The 12,544-nt window shown below is 37.2% G+C and overlaps 1 protein-coding gene across 6 annotated transcripts in view; it reads left to right on the top strand.

Annotated features, from left to right (window-relative positions):
* The window catches only part of RABGAP1 (RAB GTPase activating protein 1), a 169,233-nt gene that overhangs the window by 53,362 nt on the left and 103,327 nt on the right, over nt 1-12,544 (top strand). For all 6 annotated transcript variants that reach the window (XM_070379024.1, XM_070379027.1, XM_070379025.1 and 3 more), the window contains 4 exons: nt 3,961-4,071; nt 4,443-4,509; nt 5,250-5,352; nt 5,874-6,043. In XM_070379024.1, the coding sequence (XP_070235125.1) occupies nt 3,961-4,071; nt 4,443-4,509; nt 5,250-5,352; nt 5,874-6,043 (451 nt within the window). The remainder of the gene's footprint in view (nt 1-3,960; nt 4,072-4,442; nt 4,510-5,249; nt 5,353-5,873; nt 6,044-12,544) is intronic.

Here is a 12,544-nt window from a genome sequence, read left to right as displayed (position 1 = left end):
CCTTGCATATAGGGTCAAAAATAACTTGTTCTGGTTTTTAAGTAGTAAAAATAACCCTGGAATAGAAATTAAAATTTAGGGTTAGTTTACTTATTGCTACCATTACACTGTGACCTTTTCCAAGTTTCTTTACATTTCGGACATTCAGTTCAGTTCAGTCGCTCAGTCGTGTCTGACTTCTTGCGACTCCATGAATCGCAGCACACCAGGCCTCCCTATCCATCACCAACTCCCGGAGTTCACCCAAACTCATGTCCATTGAGTCGGTGATGCCATCCAGCCATCTCATCCTCTGTCGTCCCCTTCTCCTCCTGCCCCCAATCCCTCCCAGCATCAGGGTCTTTTCCAATGAGTCAACCCTTCGCATGAGGTGGCCAAAGTATTGGAGTTTCAGCCGCAACATCAGTCCTTCCAGTGACTTCCAGTGAACACCCAGGACTGATCTCCTTTAGGATGGACTGGTTGGATCTTGCAATCCATGGGACTCACAAGAGTCTTCTCCAGCACCACAGTTCAAAAGCATCAATTCTTTGGCGTTCAGCTTTCTTCACAGTCCAACTCTCACATCCATACATGACCACTGGAAAAACCATAGCCTTGACTAGACGAACCTTTGTTAGCAAAGTAATATTTCTGCTTTTCAATATGCTATCTAGGTTGGTCATAACTTTCCTTCCAAGGAGTAAGCATCTTTTAATTTCATGGCTGCAATCACCATCTGCAGTGATTTTGGAGCCCCAAAAAATCAAGTCAGCCACTGTTTCCACTGTTTCCCCATCTATTTCCCATGAAGTGATGGGACCAGATGCCATGATCACAGTTTTCTAATGTTGAGCTTTAAGCCAACTTTTTCACTCTCCTCTTTCGTGACATTAGTTTCCTTATTTCTAAGACGAAGTGGCTAGAGTCTAAAAATCCTTTCTAAGTTTATTATGGTTGCAAGATGACTGACTTTTTTTTTTTTTTTTTTTTTTGATGACTGACTTTTTTTTTCTCCACAGCTCATATCACAAAACGGTTGCTTCTTGGTATCACAATCAGTAGTTGCATGTAGAACTTTCTTTCCTTCATGACTACTCATAAAATAGATAAAATGAAAATATAAATGGTTCTGATATTTTGCTTTTAAATTAAAAGGCACAATGATTGTTTCATTTGGGAAACTGATAACATTGCTCTCCCTTCAAAGACTTTGGAATTCTCATGCCATCTGGTGGCAAGTTTAGTATACAATGCAGCTTCAACCTTGGTTTGTACAATAAAGTATAAATCATTGTACTTTATGCTTTCTTATTTATATTTCTATTTTCACACCAACATTATTATGGTGTTTTCTGCAATATGCATTCCTATACTGGGAAGTAGAAATCATAATCTATAAACCTTATAATAATTTTTTTCCATTTTAAGAAACAGAATAGTTTAAACTTTTTTCCTTTATTAAAAATAAAGATTGAAGATTGTTTATAAATTCCAAGTTATAAATAGGAAAGGTTTCTAAGATCTCTCAGAAGTGAAGCACTAGGGTAATTTCTCCTTCTGAGATTAGGCATTTTCAAGATAGAAAGGTTAACAATCACAAATATCCCTTTTCAACTGTGTATCAAGGAAATGCTGTACAGAAAACCCCTGGATGGTCAGATTTCTTTACACATTTGTTAGGGCTGTGTTATCTTTTTGTTGCATGTTTTCCTGAATTTATAATAGAAAAGAGTGTTGTAGAACCTAATACAGTGATGAAATTATTGACAAGGATGCCTTTGTCAAATTTGAATTTTTCAAACACAGTTCCTTTCTTCCAGTGATTCTGTAGTAATTGAGATGCCAAGAGAGTTACCAGCATGAATGTTCCTCTTAACACAATATTAGCAAAATTAAAAAGTGGAAATTAAATGTTGACTGTAATACAATGGTTAAAATACTATGCATTTCACAATAAATGCAAATATAAAATCATTATGTTGTAAACCTGAAACTACTATGTTGTATGCCAGTTATACGTAAAGCCAAATACAGTGGTATACCCATATGACTTATTTGAAAAAGTGGTATACCCATATGACCTATTTAAAAAATATATGTGTATATAGTTAGCCATAGCACAAGATAAATTATGATTTTACCATAGCATAGATAGTCACGACCCATATAATCATGATGGTATGATCACTCACCTAGAACCAGACATCCTGGAATGTGAAGTCAAGTGGGCCTTAGAAAGCATCACTATGAACAAAGCTAGTGGAGATCATGGAATTCCAGTTGAGCTATTTCAAATCCTGAACGATGATGCTGTGAAAGTGCTGCACTATAGCCAGCAAATTTGGAAAACTCAGCAGTGGCCACAGGACTGGAAAAGGGCAGTTTTCATTCCAATCCCAAAGAAAGGCAATGCCAAAGAATGCTCAAACTACCGCACAATTGCATTCATCTCACACGCTAGTAAAGTAATGCTCAAAATTCTCCAAGCCAGGCTTCAGCAATGCGTGAACCGTGAACTTCCAGATGTTCAAGCTGGTTTTAGAAAAGGCAGAGGAACCAGAGATCAAATTGCCAACATCCACTGGATCATGGAAAAAGCAAGAGAGTTCCAGAAAAACAACTATTTCTGCTTTATTGACTATGCCAAAGCCTTTGACTGTGTGGATCACAATATACTGGAAAATTCTGAAAGAGATGGGAATACCAGACCACCTGACCTGCCTCTTGAGAAATTTGTATGCAGGTCAGGAAGCAACAGTTAGAACTGGACATGAAACAACAGACTGGTTCCAAATAGGAAAAGGAGTACATCAAGGCTGTATATTGTCACCCTGTTTATTTAACTTCTGTGCAGAGTACATCATGAGAAACGCTGGACTGGAAGAAACACAAACTGGAATCAAGATTGCCGGGAGATATATCAATAATCTCAGATATGCAGATGACACCACCCTTATGGCAGAAAGTGAAGAGGAACTCAAAAGCCTCTTGATGAAAGTGAGAGAGGAGAGTGAAAAAGTTGGCTTAAAGCTCAATATTAGAAAACTAAGATCATGGCATCTGGTCCCATCACTTCATGGGAAATTGATGGGGAAACAGTGTTAGACTTGATTTTTTGGGCTCCAAAATCACTACAGATGGTGACTGCAGCCATGAAATTAAAAGACGCTTACTCCTTGGAAGGAAAATTATGACCAACCTAGATAGCATATTCAAAAGCAGAGACATTACTTTGCCAACAAAGGTCCGTGTAGTCAAGGCTATGGTTTTTCCAGTGATCATGTATGGATGTGAGAGTTGGACTGTGAAGAAAGCTGAGAGCAGAAGAATTGATGCTTTTGAACTGTGGTATTGGAGAAGACTCCTGAGAGTCCCTTGGACTGCAAGGAGATCCAACCAGTCCATTCTAAAGGAGATCAGTTCTGGGTGTTCTTTGGAAGGACTGATGCTAAAGCTGAAAATCCAATACTTTGGCTACCTCATACGAAGATTTGTCTCATTGGAAAACACTCTGATGCTGGGAGGGATTCAGGGCAGGAGGAGTAGGAAACGACAGGGAGGAGATGGCTGGATGGCATCACCGAGTCAATGGACATGAGTTTGAGTGAACTCCGGGAGTTGGTGATGGACAGAAAGGCCTGGCGTGCTGCGATTCATGGGGTCGCAAAGAGTCGGACACAACTGAGTGACTTAGCTGAACTCAATTTTCACAGCAACAAAAAAGAAAAAAAACTAAAGTTACATTTCAGGAGACACGAGTGGTTTTGTAGCTTTTATGAGTGGCTTATAAAATGGTTTAGTGGTTTACATACAGTAATAATCTTTTCACATCAAGGGGCAGATGATAATATCTGTTATTTGACTATCAGGCATAGAAAATTCTTTTTAGTGCCTGATTTTCAAATCATAACAAAAGTTATTCTGGTGTATATTACAAGGAAATGCTTTCCAAAATTGATGAAACATGTTGTCCCACAGCGCAGTTCCTAAAGATAAAGACAGACAATGCTTTAAACTCCGACAAGGAATTGATAAGAAGATTGTCATCTATGTGCAACAAACAACTAATAAAGAACTTGCCATTGAAAGGTAAACGTTTTTAGTAAGGTTGGCTTCAGTATAAATTTTATTTCTTGTCAATCTACTGAAACAGTCATATACTGTATTCAAAAATTTGCAAACTGTTTTGCTCCCTGGGGAATTCTTTTGGTTATTAAACTGTATATTTCATTTATTTTGAAGTATCTCTATATCTTCAGCTCGTATGTTGACTTCAAGTATGTGAAAATAAAAGGCAAACAAAATTTGTTAATCTCAATTCAAGAAATAGATTTTGATAATGCTAATTTACTGATAATTTCAATATGTCCTTTTTTCTGTCAGAATTTTTTTCAGTGATCTAACTTAAACATCTTTGCTGTAGTCTTTTTCCCAAATTTATATTGGTTCTTTTTTTGCAGATGTTTTGGTCTTCTCCTTAGCCCAGGGAAAGATGTACGAAATAGTGACATGCACTTGTTAGATTTGGTAAGGATAGCTTTTTTTTTTTTAAGTTTGTATGCTATCTCCTCTATAAAGATTGTTACACCAAATCTAATGTTAAAACACATTTATGAAGCAATAAGCAAAGATAAGGGTATTTCCTCCTTGCTTTTTACCAGTCTGACCTTATACCTACTTAGTCTCAGTTTCTTGACTGCAATAGTGTAGGGTTGATGTTGGAGTCAAAGACATTTTGTCAGAGAGTTGTTTGCAGACTGTTATGAGCTTTAGAAAAGTATGCAGTGTATATACGATTGCTATTAAATGAAAATCTTTATTTTAATAACTAAAATTTATGTAGTAATTGTTCACTTGACAGAAGAATTCAACATAGGTGTAAGTAGTAAATTTTCCTGATGTCTGTACAGTTTGATATGATTTGTAAGCATTCACTTTATATATAACTTCAGGAGCAGTTGCATAAATAATTGGCACATTTTTAGCTGTAATCTATATATACTCTTGACTTTTCGTGTGTGTGTGTATATATATATATATATGTGTGTGATCGTTTTTTTTTTTTTTTTTAATTTTTTATTCCTTTATTTCTCATGTGTTCCCCATCCTGGACCCTCCTCCCTCCTCCCTCCCCATACCATCCCTCTGGGTCGTCCCAGTGATCGTATTTTATAGTCTTATATTTTTACAACTTTTTTTTAAGGCAACAGAATGAGGATTAGCTGTTATTTTTTTGGCATTAATGTTGTTGTTATTCTTTTCTTTAGGAATCTATGGGCAAAAGTTCAGATGGAAAGTCCTATGTTATTACTGGGAGCTGGAATCCAAAATCCCCACATTTTCAAGTTGTAAATGAAGAAACTCCTAAAGGTGGTGCAGATTGGTGACATCATGAACAGAAATTTTAGTCCCAAGAGGATACCCAAATCTTAGTTCTACTTATTTGAGAAATATTTAGTGTGTATCTAATTCTGATGAAACCAAGGAATTTGAATAGTTCTTTGAATTTATTATTAACTTTAACCTGTAAACAAAGTATTTTTTCCTCCCTCTCCTTTCCTCAATTTTTCTTTTCCTGCTTCCTTTTCTATTTACATGCTTATTTATTTACAGGCTTCTAAGTATGACTTTTTTGTGGAGCGATAATATATTTATATATCATTTCAAATTCAAAGGATATATAAGGAAAAGTAAAAGTCTGCCACAGTTCTAGTGTCCCACCCTAAAGGGTACCACTGTGACTAATTTCCTGTGCAGTTTTTCAGATATGCTATGCATAAACTTTTTTCAAGCTGTTCATACTTTTTCTGAATGTCATTTAAAACTTGTAATTTAATTATGTGAGCAAATATATTTCCACTTAAATTTGCTTCTCCCTTCTCTCTCCCTAGATAAAGTGCTGTTTATGACCACAGCTGTTGATTTGGTAATAACAGAAGTACAAGAGCCTGTTCGCTTTCTTCTAGAGACAAAAGTCCGAGTTTGCTCACCTAATGAAAGATTATTCTGGCCCTTCAGCAAACGTAGTACTACTGAAAATTTCTTTTTGAAACTAAAACAGGTACTATACCTTCCTATCAATATAGAGGGGGAAATGAGAGAAGTCACTTCTGAGGCTGATTTATCATTAATACAAGCTATTAGTTAGATCTTTAAATGATCATGTGTATTTTAAATATATTAAAGAGGAAAGTTGTCTTTCATTTTTACCCACCTGTTTTTTGTTTTCTGCTTTTCATTTCTTCCTGAAGAGCCAGGTTTCTTTCTGGTCTCATTTGCCTTAAACCTGAGCAGCTTCTTCTAAAGGAATTTCTTTAGTGAACTGTCAGATTTCTTTATCTAAAAGTCTTTATTTCAGTTTTATTCCAGTAGGATATTTTCTCTGGATATAGGGTTCAGTTTTTTACTTTCAGCACTTATAGATGTCATCTCACAGTCTTGTGATTCTCACTGTTTTTGAAGAGAAGTCAGCATGCATTTATACTTGTAATGGGTCATTTTCTCTGGCTGCTTTTGATATTATTTTGTATCTTGGGTTTTTAGACCTTTAACTATGATGTGCCTAGGTGTGGTTTTTCTTTCTGTTTGTCTTCAGGTTTGCTGGGCTTCGTGAATTTTTAAATTTATTTATTTATTTTCTTTTCTTTTACCATTTTTTTTTGGAAAATCTGACCCATTATTTCTTCCAAATTTTTTCTCTGGCACATCTCTCTTCTCTCTCCTTAAGGGATTCCAATCATATGTATTTTCTACCTTTTGTTATCCCACAGACCTCTGAGATTCTTTTATTTTTCCAAATATTTTTGTTTGTTGTTGTTGTTAGATAGGATACTTTCTGTTGACCTAACTTAAAGTTCACTTGACACTTTGTTTTATCATTTCCAATTTGTTGGTAACCTTATTCAATGAGTTTTTTTTTAATTTCGGATCTTGTTTTTTTTTTCCGGGAATGTCCCTATGGTTTAATGGTTTCTGGTTTTTTATGTGATTACCTCCTTGATCTTTATTTTAAGCAGATCTTCTTATATATTCTTGAGCATAACTTTAATTACTTTAAAAATCTTGGGCTGCTAAATCTGAGTCTGGAGAGACATATTTTCATGTTTCTTTTTCTAGTATTTTGGGATTATATATTAGACACTTTAAATGCTTAAACTATAGAGATTATGTTATGGTCTTCTGAGTATTGAACTTTAAAAAAAAAAAAAGTTAATTCGGTCAAACTCTATACTCTGTCATTCCTGTGGTGAGCAGCAGATAAAATTTCTGTTCCCTTCTTTTAGCCTTTTTTTTGGGACCCCAGTTGCTCCGCAACTTACTGCTCCTTTCTTTGCTTTTCGTTTGTCAGAACTCCTCGAAAGTAATCAAGTTCATGGTGACCTGAATTGCTGAATCCAGTGGTCAGTCTGAGTTTTCATCTTACTTAATGTGTCAGGAGCATTTAATACAGATAATTACTTCCTCCTCCTTAAATACCACTCTTTGACTTAGCCTTCAGAATATCTCAAATTTACCATGTCCAAAAAAGATGTCATTATTTCATCCCTCACCCTTAAAATACTCTGCTTACCTGTCTTTACCATCTCAGTTTATGGGCATCTTGTCCTAGTAGTTACTTTGACCAAGAATTTTACTCTCTTATTTTTTCACACACCAAATCCTGTCTGTCAAGAAATTCTGTCTATTTTTAAAGCATACCTAAAAGCTGACCATTTCTTACCACCTAGATTACGTTAACTTCATCCGAATCATTGTTTTTACTTGGATTATTGGAATGTCTTTTTCACACATCTCTATTTCTATTTTTGTGACCTTTTGATATATTATATTCTTAATATAGCAGCCTAGTGTCAAATTGCATCATTTTTCTGCTCAAATTCTCTAATCCTGTTTTACTCCATAAAATCCTGAGTCCATGTAGTGGGTTATATGACCCTATCTGATCTGCTGCCTATTGTAAACTAACTCCTCTTACTTCTTGCTTCCTCTGCTCTAACCATGCTCTTAGGGCCTTTGCTATTAACTGTTCCTTTTACTTCAGATGCTCCTCCCTGGATTCCACTGGCTATTATTCACCTCCTTCAAGTCCTCAGGTCTTCGGTTAGATTTCTTAGCAACTCCTCACCACCCCCATTTAACACTGCAGTTTGCCCAGTTATCGACTGGTACTGCCAATTCCCTCTCTGTTGATAAAAAAGTGTTTTTTAATTTTTTTACATACAAGGGTGTTAGCTTCTAATATACTGCAAAGTATACTTTGTTTTTGGTTTATTAAGTGTTTTTAGTGTTAGAAACCTCCTAAGGCAATATTTCTGATCTCTTCACTGATACCCCAAACATCTTGAACATAGTTCTCCAAAAAATTTATGAATTTTATTTCATGTAACATTGAAATTCCATTATACAAGATTATAATATTATATGTGGATTTACCCAAATATACTTTTCTGTAGCAGTAAGTATTTTAGTTCCAGTGTGTCCAAGTTAGGCCTTTTGGTTATAGTTAGAAAAAGGTAACAAGCAGAACAGGAATTTCTTTTCAGCGTTATCTTAAGACACAAAGTAAACCTGGGTCCCAGATCTTCACTGTGACAGGAGCAAAGGATTATAGGATTATCATCTAGAACTTGGCTTTTGAGTCACAGTACATGGATCTTACCATTGACTAGCTTTAGGACTTTGAGCAAGCTCCTTCAACTCTCTGAGCCTCAGTTTACTCAGCTTTGAAATGGCAGTGATAGAATCTTCCTGAGAGCATTATTGTGACAGTAGATGAGAAACTATATAACGTACTTGGAAGAGTTCCTGGCACATACATGTTCTTCATTCATTTTAGCTATTGGGAGGGATATCACTGGGACAGAAAAAAACACTTAAGTCATGCAATCAGAACAGCATTTTTGATTATTTAGTGGTTAGCTTCAGGGAAAGAATGCTTCAGAAAGAAAACCAATTTGCAAGCATTATTTTACAAGTTTAAAGAGTGGGTAGAAATGATTCTTAGTAGTTTCTAGAGTAAGCATTTGCCAGCAATTTAATTGTATATTTTTTAGTATAAATTTGTATATAAAAAATTCTTAAACAGGATTCTGTTTCTTTTATCTTAGTGAATATAAATAAGATTACCCTGATCTTGCTTTACCTTGAGGACGTATATTATACAACTTTTGATTCAAAGATTGCATAAGTTTACAGGAATATTTTTTCTGTGGTTTGATCTAGAATAATGTATCTAATGAGGCTAACAAATGCTAGCCAAAAATATAATGTATGCCTAAGACTTAGGCTGATAGACTATTCTAGACTCATTGCTAAAGTTACAAGCTAAACATAGGCTGAGTTGTCAATATTTTCTTTGCGAAAAGTTGAAGTTTATATGTGGAAGATGGGAGGACAGCAGGGAATTCCTAAAAATAATCTCTCATTTTTCTCCTTATTTGGATGTCTTGAGGGTAGGTGTGAGGGGTAGTCAGTTGAAGGCAGAAGAGAGAGAGTATGAAGAATTTGAACAGTTTTTTTCCTGTCTTAGCGCACTTAGGACACTCTTAATTCTCATTCATTCTAACATAATCTAAGTTTGTTAATTTCCGCTTTTACATTCTTTGCTTCAAAAATTCATAGCAGCTGCCACTAACTGAGGCCCTCTTGCGGCAATCATTGGACTAGCTACATTTTCTGTTTCGTAATTTCCATCAGATCAGATCAGTCGCTCAGTCGTGTCCGACTCTTTGCGACCCCATGAATCACAGCACGCCAGGCCTCCCTGTCTATCACCAACTCCTGGAGTTCACTGAGACTCACGTGCATCGAGTCAATGATGCCATCCAGCCATCTCATCCTCTGTCATCCCCTTCTCCTCTTGCCCTCAATCCCTCCCAGCATCAGAGTCTTTTCCAGTGAGTCAACTCTTCGCATGAGGTGGCCAAAGTACTGGAGTTTCAGCTTCAGCATCATTCCTTCCAAAGAAATCCCAGGGCTGATCTCCTTCAGAATGGACTGGTTGGATCTCCTTGCAGTCCAAGGGACTCTCAAGAGTCTTCTCCCACACCACAGTTCAAAAGCATCAATTCTTTGGTGCTCAGCCTTCTTCACAGTCCAACTCTCACATCCATACATGACCACAGGAAAAACCATAGCCTTGACTAGGCGAACCTTTGTTGGCAAAGTAATGTCTCTGCTTTTGAATATGCTATCTAGGTTGGTCATAACTTTCCTTCCAAGGAGTAAGCGTCTTTTAATTTCATGGCTGCAGTCACCATCTGCAGTGATTTTGGAGCCCCCCAAAATAAAGTCTGACACTGTTTCCACTGTTTCCCCATCTATTTCCCATGAAGTGATGGGACTGGATACCATGATCTTTGTTTTCTGAGTGTTGAGCTTTAAGCCAACTTTTTCACTCTCCACTTTCACCTTCATCAAGAGGCTTTTTAGTTGCTCTTCACTTTCTGCTATAAGGGTGGTGTCATCTGCATATCTGAGGTTATTGATATTTCTCCCGGCAATCTTGATTTCTTCCAGTCCAGCGTTTCTCATTATGTACTCTGCATATAAGTTAAATAAGCAGGGAGACAATATACAGCCTTGACGAACTCCTTTTCCTATTGGGAACCAGTCTGTTGTTCCATGTCCAGTTCTAACTGTTGCTTCCTGACCTGCATACAAATTTCTCAAGAGGCAGATCAGGTGGTCTGGTATTCCCATCTCTTTCAGAATTTTCCATAGTTTATTGTGATCCACACAGTCAAAGGCTTTGGCATAGTCAATAAAGCAGAAATAGATGCTTTTCTGGAACTCTCTTGCTCTTTCCATGATCCAGCGGATGTTGGCAATTTGATCTCTGGTTCCTCTGCCTTTTCTAAAACCAGCTTGAACATCAGGAAGTTCACGGTTCATATATTGCTGAAGCCTGGCTTGGAGAATTTTGAGCATTACTTTACTAGTGTGTGAGCTGAGTGCAATTGTGCGGCAGTTTGAGCATTCTTTGGCATTGCCTTTCTTAGGGATTGGAATGAAAACTGCCCTTTTCCAGTCCTGTGGCCACTGCTGAGTTTTCCAAATTTGCTGGCATATTGAGTGCAGCACTTTCACAGCATCATCTTTCAGGATTTGAAATAGCTCAACTGGAATTCTATCACCTCCACTAGCTTTGTTCGTAGTGATGCTTTCCAAGGCCCACTTGACTTCACATTCCAGGATGTCTGGCTCTAGGTCAGTGATCACACCATCGTGATTATCTGGGTCGTGAAGATCTTTTTTGTACAGTTCTTCTGTGTATTCTTGCCATCTCTTCTTAATATCTTCTGCTTCTGTTAGGTCCATACCATTTCTGTCCTTTATCAAGCCCATCTTTGCATGAAATGTTCCTTTGGAATCTCTGATTTTCTTGAAGAGATCTCTAGTCTTTCCCATTCTGTTGTTTTCCTCTCTTTCTTTGCATAGATCGCTGAAGAAGGCTTTCTTATCTCTTCTTGCTATTCTTTAGAACTCTGCATTCAGATGTTTATATCTTTCCTTTTCTCCTTTGGTTTTCACTTCTCTCCTTTTCACAGCTATTTGTAAGGCCTCCTCAGACAGCCATTTTGCTTTTTTTGCATTTCTTTTCCATGGGGATGGTCTTGATCCCTGTCTCCTGTACAATGTCACGAACCTCATTCCATAGTTCATCAGGCACTCTATCTATCAGATCTAGGCCCTTAAATCTATTTCTCACTTCCACTATATAATCATAAGGGATTTGATTTAGGTCATACCTGAATGGTCTAGTGGTTTTCCGTACTTTCTTCAATTTCAGTCAGAATTTGGCAATAAGGAGTTCATGGTCTGAGCCACAGTCAGCTCCTGGTCTTGTTTTTGTTGACTTTATACAGCTTCTCCATCTTTGGCTGCAAAGAATATAATCAATCTGATTTTGGTGTTGACCATCTGGTGATGTCCATGTATAGAGTCTTCTCTTGTGTTGTTGGAAGAGGGTGTTTGTTATGACCAGTGCATTTTCTTGGCAAAACTCTATTAGTCTTTGCCCTGCTTCATTGCGTATTCCAAGGCCAAATTTGCCTGGTACTCCAGGTGTTTCTTGACTTCCTACTTTTGCATTCCAGTCCCCTATAATGAAAAGGACATCTTTTTTGGGTGTTAGTTCTAAAAGGTCTGTAGGTCTTCATAGAACCGTTCAACTTCAGCTTCTTTGGCATTACTGGTTGGGGCACAGACTTGGATTACTGTGATATTGAATGGTTTGCCTTGGAAACGAACAGAGATCATTGTGTTGTTTTTGAGATCGCATCCAGGTACTGCATTTTGGACTCTCTTGTTGACCATGATGGCTACTCCATTTCTTCTGAGGGATTCCTGCCCGCAGTAGTAGATATAATGGTCATCTGAGTTAAATTCAGCAATTCCAGTCCATTTTAGTTCGCTGATTCCTAGAATGTCAACATTCACCCTGGCCATCTCTTATTTGACCACTTCCAATCTGCCTTGATTCATGGACCTGACGTTCCAGGTTCCTATGCAATATTGTTCTTTACAGCATCGGACCTTGCTTCTATCACCAGTCACATCC

This window comes from Bos mutus, chromosome 11 (assembly GCF_027580195.1).
Source record: "Bos mutus isolate GX-2022 chromosome 11, NWIPB_WYAK_1.1, whole genome shotgun sequence".
NCBI lineage: Eukaryota > Metazoa > Chordata > Mammalia > Artiodactyla > Bovidae > Bos > Bos mutus.
The sequence above is the reverse complement of the archived record's forward strand: the minus strand, read 5'-3'. Positions and strand labels throughout refer to the sequence as shown.